Here is a 10,857-nt window from a genome sequence, read left to right as displayed (position 1 = left end):
CTTAAAACCTAGTGATGCCCCCAGGTGAAGGCTTTAATGACGAATGCCCTTGAAAACGACAGCTTTCTTGTGTTGTATATTGCTGGTCTAGTCATCCCCGTTTGGACCTGAGGACGACCTGGTGTTGTGCATCGATCAAAGACGACGCCGGTGAGGAATCGTTGAACAAAGCTTTATTTGGGCATGCGAGCCTCGGACTGGAACTGCAGCTTCCAGGAGAAGAAGTATGGGCCTGATATTTCTCTCTCTCTTTCTACCAAGACAACTTCTCCTTAAGTATCCCTTACATAAAAACACATCTTCTGTGTTGTGCTAGTCTTGGGACCGGCAAGTCTGGACAAAGCCCAGTTGTTTGTACAACTGCTGAAAACTAATAAACCCCTCATCACTAATTCTATAAATGGCCGCTCCTATCAGATAATGCTCATGTGCTTTTCGATGGAAAAACCTCCTCCAGAGTTTTGGGCCCTGGGTTATATTTAAAGGCCTACTGAAACCCACTACTAGCGACCACGCAGTCTGATAGTTTATATATCAATGATGAAATCTTAACATTATAACACATGCCAATACGGCCGGGTTAACTTATAAAGTGACATTTTAAATTTGCCGCTAAACTTCCGGTTCGAAACGCCTCTGAGGATGACGTATGTGCGTGACGTAGACCGGGGAACACGGGTATGCCTTCCACATTGAAGCCAATACGAAAAAGCTCTGTTTTCATTTCATAACTCCACAGTATTCTGGACATCTGTGTTCGTGAATCTGTTGCAATTATGTTCATTGCATTATGGAGAAGGAAGCTGAGCAAGCAAAGAAGAAAGTTGTCGGTGCGAAATGGACGTATTTTTCGAACGTAGTCAGCAACAACAGTACACAGCCGGCGCTTCTTTGTTTACATTCCCGAAAGATGCAGTCAAGATGGAAGAACTCGGATAACAGAGACTCTAACCAGGAGGACTTTTGACTTCGTTACACAGACGCCTGTAGAGAACTGGGACAACACAGACTCTTACCAGGATTACTTTGATTTGGATGACAAAGACGCAGACGTGCTACTGTGAGTATGCAGCTTTGGCTTCTAAACATTTGATCGCTTGACCGTATGTGCGCAACTTTTTTTTGCGTATGTATGTAACTTTTTAAAAATATATAAGCTTTATGAACCTTGGGTTAGGTGAACGGTCTTTTGGGCTGAGTGATTGTGTGTGTTGATCAGGTGTTTGAATTGTATTGGCGTGTTCTATGGAGCTAGGAGCTAGCAGAGGAGCTAGGAGCTAGCATTAGAAACACGCAGGTGTTTTTATGCAGGATTAATTTGTGGCATATTAAATATAAGCCTGGTTGTGTTGTGGCTAATAGAGTATATATATGTCTTGTGTTTATTTACTGTTGTAGTCATTCCCAGCTGAATATCAGGTCACCCCCGGCTCTCACAGCATCTTCCCTATCTGAATAGCTTCAACTCCCCACTAGTCCTTCACTTGCACTTTACTCATCCACAAATCTTTCATCCTCGCTCAAATTAATGGGGAAATTGTCGCTTTCTCGGTCCGAATCTCTCTCACTTCATGCGGCCATCATTGTAAACAATAGGGAACTTTGCGTATATGTTCAACTGACTACGTCACGCTACTTCCGGTAGGGGCAAGCCTTTTTTTTATCAGATACCAAAAGTTGCAATCTTTATCGTCGTTGTTCTATACTAAATCCTTTCAGCAAAAATATGGCAATATCGCGAAATGATCAAGTATGACACATAGAATAGATCTGCTATCCCCGTTTAAATAAAAAAAAATCATTTCAGTAGGCCTTTAAATCAGGTGCAATCTAATAGAAAATGCACATGCTATAGTTTACAGACACCTCACTTGCAAGATCCTCAAGACTTTCAGAATAGAATACAGGTCTTAACGTTGTTACCAGGATTTAAAGACTGGCAGAGAGAACAAGTTCTGAACCAATAAGTGCGGATAAGAGAAAAACTGCTGCTGTTGCACTCATGCAAGCAGCACACAGAGAACCCTTCGGAGAAGAGCTGCAATGGTTCAGCCAAAATTCAGCAAAGCTGCTAAAAGGACACAAAAATGTACCAGCTTGACCAGATTCTTATACACGACTTGCTTAGAGTCGGAGGAAGGTTGCGAAAATCCTCTTCAACAGTTGAGCTGAAAAATCCAGTAATTGTACCCAAGAAAGGTACTTTTACACAACTGATACTTGACTACTGTCACCAGAAAATGCAACACTGGCCAAACACTAAGTGAACTCAGAGCTAGTGGATATTGGATAAAAGGTGCCAGCAAAGTCATCAAGTGTTCTTGCAGAAGGGTGCAGCGACTCGTGGAAGACCATCAATCAATCAATCAATGTTTACTTATATAGCCCTAAATCACGAGTGTCTCAAAGGGCTGCACAAGCCACAACGACATCCTCGGCTCAGATCCCACATCAGGGCAAGGAAAAACTCAACCCAATGGGACAATGAGAAACCTTGGAGGGTGCCGCAGATGACCGGTGCAATGGACGTCGAGTGGATTTAGCATAATATTGTGAGAGTCCAGTCCATAGTGGATCTAACATAATAGTGTGAGAGTCCAGTCCATAGTGGATCTAACATAATAGTGTGAGAGTCCAGTCCATAGCAGGAGACCATCCTGAGCGAAGACAGGTCAGCAGCGCAGAGACGTCTCCAACTGGTGCAGACGAGCGGTCCGGACTTTGGACAGCCAGCGCTTCATGCGTGGCCACAGAACCTGTGCCCCCTCCACGAAAGAGAGGGTGGCAGAGCAGAAAAGAAACGGCAGATCAACTGGTCTAAAAGGGGGGTCTATTTAAAGGCTAGAGTATACAAATGAGTTTTAAGATGGCACTTAAATGCTTCTACTGAGGTAGGGCATTCGGGAGGGCATTCCATAGTACTGGAGCCCCAATAGAAAACGCTCTATAGCCCGCAGACTTTTTTGGGGCTCTGGGAATCACTAATAAGCCGGAGTTCTTTGAACTTTTCCACGTCATACAACAATTGTTAAGGGTTTGAGACAAAAAGAAACAAATCAGAACAAAGCCAGTGGAAGCAAGAGCGCGTGTAAGTTTTCTTACAGACCGTAGACGTTGGATTGGATGGATTTGCTTTGGAAAGACAAAGCCGAGCAAGCTCGTGGTATCTACAGTAGCTTGAAAAAGTATGTACATTTCATCATCTCACCTTAATCTCATGTGCGGCCGAGCACAACTCTCCCTGACAAGCTTCTTCTCGCGTCTGCGTTCCCCTGCGCGTTGCAGACTTCCGAGAGAATCTTTCACTACAAACTGAACGGCTAAAGGCTTTTCCTGTAGTGAGTTCCCATGTGTCCTCTCAGATGGGGCTTTTGAGAAAATGCCTTGCCACACACGGAACAAACAAAAGGTTTTTCTCCCGTGTGCGTCCTCATGTGCACGGCCAAATTTGACTTGAGAGTAAATCGCCTACCGCAAACCGAACAAGTAAAAGGTTTTTCCCCTGTGTGTGTTCTCATGTGTCGAGTGAAATCGATCTTCTTGAAAAAGCTTTTGACACAAAAAGAGCAGGTCAACCACTTGGTGCCAACGGTCTTCCTTTTCGAGCATTTAGAATGTTTCTTGTCAGTGTGAGTCCTCATATCTTCACAGTGTGTATCGATGCCCAAAGGTTCTTCAACCCTGTCTTGAGCGTCACTATCTGACAGTGGAGCTCCAAAGTGGTCTCCTTCCATTTCTGTAGTCTTGTGTTGTAGTAAGCTGCTGCTTGGAGGCTCCGCCCCTCCGTTCTCCTTATTTGGACTGTGATGACGCCGTGAGAATTCAGGCGGTTGGTCCTCATGGTCTTCAGTCTTCAGAGAGTCACCGGTCAGTGGCAGCTTTATGAAATCGGCCCTCTTCAACCCGAGAAGACACTCGCCTTTCTGAGTGATCCTGAGTTCATTCTCCTCTTCTTTAATGCGAGGGGGCTGTGGCTCCTCCTGCTTTGAAGTGGTGAACCCTTCTTGCGGCTGAGGGGGATATTCTTCTTGATGACCAATCAGCTGCTGGACATCTGCAGCACACAAACAGGATTTATTGTGGTCTGTCTTTTAAAAATTGCTGTATTTGTTTGAGGTTATAATAATTTTACTCAAATATAAGACGATCTGTCGCAAATTTCCCAGAATGGCCTCTTTGCCCCTCATTAAACATGAATCTAAACACCTTCATGGAGGCTACGTAGGTAAGGTGTCTCCCCCAGCGACACGACAGCAGACACACAATGCAGTGCATTTCATTTATGTCTCTTTCACTCGTTTTGTTGCTACACAGAGAAATTAAATCTAATTCACAGGTCGACATTTAATGAAAGTAAAAACAAACTCTCTGAGCTCATTGTCAAAAAACTAACCGATTTAGTTATTAGTTAAAACGTTTACAATCGACCAATATTTTTGTCTTATTTCTGTATGGTGCTAAATTAAGGCCAAAATTTTTGTACTTGGGGAAAAAAAACAGCCTTGAAACTGAAAGTTCAAGTTTTGATGTTGAAGTCGGAAAAATACATCAATTTATTCAAAATAAAAAATAAGTACATACCATTTTATTTCAGGTTTAATGTTATTTTGATCCGCACTCATAAGAGTTTATTTAAAATGTTCATTCTCATATATTTTGGAGAGAGCCCCCATCGATCGGAGTAGAGATCGGGGCTGAGGTCACCCGACTGATCGTAGAGATCAGGGCTGAGGTCACCCGACTCAACCGATCAAAGCGACAACGCACAGATGTGTTCGGCATCCGACCAAGTCCGGACATGTTGACGCCTGGACTTAGACAAAAGGGGCTGACGCAAACAACACGGGGGCTATACAGAAAGACGCTCTGACCCAAGGACAGAGCGAGACATTTTCATTTGGCCAACATCTCCTCCAGGTTTGCTGCAGCACCTGTTATTGTGACGCTCGCTTGAGCAAATAAAGCTTTTTGTTAAACGATTCCTCACCGGCGTCATCCTTGAGCCATTCACACCCTCACATCATCCGCAGATCCGGCAATACACATCACATCATTTTATTCACTGACAATCGCGTGGTGTGGCTTAAGTAAGGTGTTGGCTGAAACTAGATGAGTTCCTAAATTCCCTGAAGACAACGTGATGGTGGACACCCCGTATTCTTTTACTGAGCTGTCTTTCATGAGTCTACCCGCCTCGCTTTATAGTAAAAAAACAGGGTCAAAATACTAAATCTGGCCAATCTGAATCTATGAGCATTTTTGCCTCGCGATAGTCTTTCAGCATTGTCATCTTCCGCCTTTTTCAACTTTGAAGGAGGTTTTACGGCAGCTAAAGCGTTGCCATCACGATGGGCTCAGCAAAGAGTTCATAATCAGATTAATTACAGTACTTTATTAACTTATTCATTTACTACACATCAACCCAACTCCACCCCTCCACGTCACACAACAGTCATTTAGGGCCTGAGACAAAAAAAAATCTACGTTTTCTTTACCAGTACAAAACTAAACAGGTGCATGCAAGGGCGTATCTGAGCTTTCTCAGAGATTGTAGACATTGGATTGGATGGACTTGTTTCGGAAGTGGTAAGCTGAGCAAGCCTGTGTAACATACAGTAGCTTAAAAATGTCTGCAAATTTCGTCATCTAATCTATTTCTTACATGCGGCTGAACCCAACTGTCCTTGACCAGTTTTTTAATGTGCGTGTGTTCTCATGTGTATCACCATCGCCGACTTCCGAGAGAATCTCTGACCACAAACTGAGCAAGTGAAGGGTTTTTCTCCCGTGTGTGTTCTCATGTGCGTTATCAGGTGTGGCTTTTGAGAAAACGTCTTACCACAAACGGAACACACAAAGGGTTTTTCTCCCGTGTGTGTTCTGCTGTGCACAGTCAAATAGGACTTTAGGGTAAATCTCTTTCCGCAAACTGGACAAACAAAGGGTTTTTCTCCTGTGTGCGTTCTGCTGTGTACCGCCAGATTGGATTTGAGAGTAAATCTCTTACCACAAACTGAACAAACAAAAGGTTTTTCTCTTGTGTGTGTTGCCATGTGTGATATCAAGTGTGGATTTTGAGCGAATCTTTGACCACAAACAGAACAAGCAAAGGGTTTTTCCCCTGTGTGTGTTCTCATGTGTCGAGCGAAATCTTTCTTATAAAAAAAACTTCTGAGACAAACTGAGCAGGTCAAACATTCGGTGCCAACTGTTTTCCTTTTAGAGCATTTTCGATATTTGTTGTCAGTGTGAGTCCTCATATAATCTTCACAGTCTGTATCGCTGCTCAAAGGTACTTCAACCCTGTCTTGATCGTCACTATCTGATAGTGGAGCTCCAAAGTGGTCTCCGTCCATTTCTGTAGTCTTGTGTTGTAGTAAGCTGCTGCATGGAGGCTCCGCCCCTCTGCTCTCCTCACTTGGACTGTGATAACGCCGTGAGGACTCGGGTGGTTTCTCTTCATAATCTTCAGTCTTCACAGAGACACCAGGCAGTGGCAAACTTGAGAGATCAGCCCCATTTGACCCGAGAAGACACTCGCCTTCCTGAGTGATCCCGAGTTCGTCCTCCTCCGCTTTAATGCGAGGGGGCTGTGGATCCTCCTGCTCCGGAGTGGTGATCCATCCTTGCAGCTGAGGGGGATATTCGTCTTGATGACCAATCAGCTGCTGGACATCTGCTGAACACAAACAGAATTATTTGTGGTCTGTGATTCAAGAACTTATTTTGATTTTAATATTGTGGTTTTGCTTGAGGCTATAATAATTCAACTTAAATATAAGACGATCTTTAGCCACAGCCCATCGACAAATTTCTCCAAATGGCCTCTCTGCCCCTCACCAAACATCAATCTAAACACCTTCAAGGCAGCAAGGTGGGTAAAGTGTCTCGCCAAAGGAAACAACAGCAGTGACTCAGCCACAGTTGTTTTTCTGACATGATTTACACAATACAGTACCATATTTTTCGGACTATAAGGCGCACTTAAAAGTCTTTAATTTTCTCAAAAATCGACAGTGCGCCTTATAGAAATAATTCTGGTTGTGCTTACCGACCTCGAAGCAATTTTATTTGGTACGTGGTGTAAGGATAAGTGTGACCAGTAGATGGCAGTCACACATAAGAGGCACGTGTAGACTGCAATATGACACCAGTAAACAACACCACAACTTTGAATGTTCCTTTGGAAATGAAGAACATTACACACGGCACTCAAAAATCTGTCAAAAATGTTTTAGTACGACTTTGAAGCCGCACCGCTTGATGGATTGTCGGCGCATTACGGCTACCGTAGTCAGAGATACAAGTGTTACTATGGTGTGTGTATAAGGACCCCAAAATGGCACCCATTAGCAGACATTATCTGGCGCTTTGTTTCACAATATTATTACTCTGTCTCAAAGTGTTAACATGTGCTCAATGTTTCCTTACCATTATTGCTATGTTGTCTATTACCATTATTGCTATGTTGTCTATTACCATTGTTGCTATGTTGTCTATTACATTGTTGCTATGTTGTCTATTACCATTATTGCTATGTTGTCTACTACCATTATTGCTATGTTGTCTATTACCATTATTGCTATGTTATCTATTACCATTATTACTATGTTGTCTATTACCATTATTGCTATGTTGTCTGTTACCATTGTTGCTATGTTGTCTATTACCATTGTTGCTATGTTGTCTATTACCATTGTTGCTATGTTGTCTATTACCATTGTTGCTATGTTGTCTATTACCATTGTTGCTATGTTGTCTATTACCATTGTTGCTATGTTGTCTATTACCATTATTGCTATGTTGTCTATTACCATTATTACTATGTTGTCTATTACCATTATTGCTATGTTGTCTATTACCATTGTTGCTATGTTGTCTATTACCATTATTGCTATGTTGTCTACTACCATTATTGCTATGTTGTCTATTACCATTATTGCTATGTTATCTATTACCATTATTACTATGTTGTCTATTACCATTATTGCTATGTTGTCTGTTATCATTGTTGCTATGTTGTCTATTACCATTGTTGCTATGTTGTCTATTACCATTGTTGCTATGTTGTCTATTACCATTGTTGCTATGTTGTCTATTACCATTGTTGCTATGTTGTCTATTACCATTGTTGCTATGTTGTCTATTACCATTATTGCTATGTTGTCTATTACCATTATTACTATGTTGTCTATTACCATTATTGCTATGTTTTCTATTACCATTGTTGCTATGTTGTCTATTACCATTATTGCTATGTTGTCTGTTACCATTGTTGGTATGTTGTCTATTACCATTATTGCTATGTTGTCTATTACCATTATTGCTATGTTGTCTAATACCATTATTGCTATGTTGTCTATTAACATTATTGCTATGATGTCTATTACCATTGTTGCTATGTTGTCTATTACCATTATTGCTATGTTGTCTATTACCATTATTGCTATGTTGCTATGCCATTGTTGGTATATTCATTATTCCTACATTGTTGATACAAATGATTGTTACAGTGTAATAATTATTGTTACCTGTGGTAATGCCACTATGATACAACATCTGTATTATAATCCTTGAACAAAGTAAGAGTGAAACTCATGTGAATAATCACTGAATGGAGAACTTGGGGTGGGATTAAATAAATTATCTTCTTCCCACTCCCTTTCAGGCAGAACTGGACAATCATGCATTACATACTATACATTACCTTTTGCACTATATTAATTTATATTATTATGTGTTGTCAACTTTGTACTTTTTTTATGTCATTGCCTGAAATAAATAAATCAATAAATAAATGAAAATGAAATGAAAACTTATGCAAAACCAACTTTTCTTACCTTCTGGTACCTGCTGGTGTGTATTTGAGATCTGCATAAGTCTTGAAAATTTGCGCAAGTCCGCCACTGTAGTCCGTGCCGACACCGTAGTCGATAAGCTTCTTCTTTTTCACTATCTTCTTGTTATGGGACGCTGCTTCCATTTCTAATATAAAGTAGCGTAAAGTTCTAACTTATATCTGCCATGAACGCGCTAAAAACATACCGGTGTAGTGAGTTGACATTATTCACCCAAGGAACCTTGGTTATTAGAGAGTTCCGGTCAAACGTTTTTTCACCGGCGTAGTTGTTGCACTAGTGAGCCACGGATGAGGAGATGCTGCTCCGTTATTGATTGAAGTAAAGTGTGAATGTCATTAAAACAGTTAGCGCCATCTTTTGACACTTCTTCCACTCCCGTCCTTGCACGCTACACCGCTACAACAAAGATGACGGGGAGAAGACGCTGTCGAAGGTGAGCTGCGTAAATAAGACCGCCCACAAAACGGAGCATCCTGAAGTGACTGTCAGAAAGCGACTTGAAGATGATGTGTAAAACATCATCTACGCAACATTTTGAGCAAAGAACCACCATTACATGTTATGTAGACCACAAGGAAGTCTTTTACATTTAGAAACCAATCATAATATGACCCCTTACTCAGTGGCCCAGTGGTTAGAGCAGACCTGGGCATTCTGCGGCCCATGGGCCGCATCCGGCCCTTTGTGCGTCCCTGTCCGGCCCGCGTGAGGCCAATCATAAATGACAAAATACATTTTAAAAAGTATCTATGTCGAGTGTGCAATACAACGGTGCTGCTTTTGTTTTGAAAGGCAAGGCAAGGCAAGGCAAGGCAACTTTATTTGTATAGCGCTTTTCATACACAAGGCAGACTCAAAGTGCTTCACAGACAACAAAGTGAAATGAAAGAAAATAAAAGCAAAATTAAAATGCAGACAATAAAAATAAAAACAGTGCAGACGTTAAAAGTTAAAAGATTAAAAGATTTAGCTGAAAGCTAAGGTGAACATAAAAGTCTTCAGTCTAGTTTTAAAAGTAGTGAGAGTTGGGGAGAGTCTGACATCTTCAGGAAGTTTATTCCAGCTATGTGTTGCATAGTGACTGAATGATGATCTCCCTTGATTTGAGTTTACTCTTGGAACCGCTAACAGATTGGTCTCAGAAGATCTTAGTGATCTAGAGGGCGTATATAGTGGGAGCATATCAGTGATATACTTGGGCCCTAGACCATGTAGTGATTTATATGTGAGCAGGAGGATTTTGAAATCTATTCTCTGATGTACAGGGAGCCAATGTAAGGATTTAAGAATTGCTGTAATGTGCTCACATTTTTTGGTCTTTGTTAGAACTCTAGCAGCAGCGTTCTGAACAAGCTGTAGCTGCCTGACAGTTTTTTTGGGAAGACCTGCAAGGAGACCATTACAATAGTCTAGCCTACTGGTAATAAAGGCATGTACAAGTTTTTCTAAGTCTTGAGCTGACATGAGCCCTCTAAGTCTTTTTACATTTTTGAGGTGATAGTAGGCCGATTTTGTTACTGATTTGATGTGACTGTCGAAATGTAAATCAGAATCTAAAATAACCCCAAGATTTCTGGCTTTATTTGAGGTTTTCAGGGACAGTGATTGAAGGTGTTGGATGACTTTAAACCTTTCTTTTTTTAGCACCAAAAACAATTATCTCAGTTTTATCTTCATTTAGTTGTAGGAAATTTTGGCACATCCAGTGTTTGACTTGCTCAATGCACTGGCACAGAAGATCTATGGGGCGATAGTCATTTGGTGATAGCGCTACATAGATTTGGGTGTCATCGGCATAGCAATGATGGTCAATGTTATTATTTTGCATGATTTGTCCTAGTGGGAGCATATAGATGTTAAATAAAGTCGGCCCCAAGATTGAACCTTGGGGGACTCCACACGTTACGTTGGTTGGTTCTGATACAAAGTCACCAATGGAAACAAAATAGTTCCTATCTTGTAGATATGACTTGAACCAGCTTAAAACTGTGCCTGA

At 41.4% G+C, this 10,857-nt stretch overlaps 1 protein-coding gene across 3 annotated transcripts in view; it reads right to left on the bottom strand.

Moving 5' to 3' along the window:
• Positions 1–1,135: 1,135 nt before the first annotated feature.
• The window catches only part of LOC133632361 (zinc finger protein OZF-like), a 30,544-nt gene continuing 20,822 nt past the window's right edge, over positions 1,136–10,857 (bottom strand). The window contains exons 2-3 of one of the 3 annotated variants that reach the window (XM_062024745.1): positions 6,542–6,679; positions 1,136–4,054 (exon numbers count right to left, since the gene is read on the bottom strand). In XM_062024745.1, coding sequence (XP_061880729.1) covers positions 3,321–4,054; positions 6,542–6,679 — 872 coding nt within the window. In that variant the 3' untranslated portion in view covers positions 1,136–3,320. Of the gene's footprint in view, positions 4,055–4,745; positions 6,680–10,857 lie in introns of those variants that run through there. The other 2 variants (XM_062024743.1, XM_062024744.1) reach the window with 2 other exon arrangements.

The sequence above is a fragment of the Entelurus aequoreus genome, linkage group LG17 (assembly GCF_033978785.1).
Source record: "Entelurus aequoreus isolate RoL-2023_Sb linkage group LG17, RoL_Eaeq_v1.1, whole genome shotgun sequence".
NCBI classification, from domain to species: domain Eukaryota; kingdom Metazoa; phylum Chordata; class Actinopteri; order Syngnathiformes; family Syngnathidae; genus Entelurus; species Entelurus aequoreus.
This window is presented reverse-complemented; position numbering and strand designations above follow the sequence as displayed.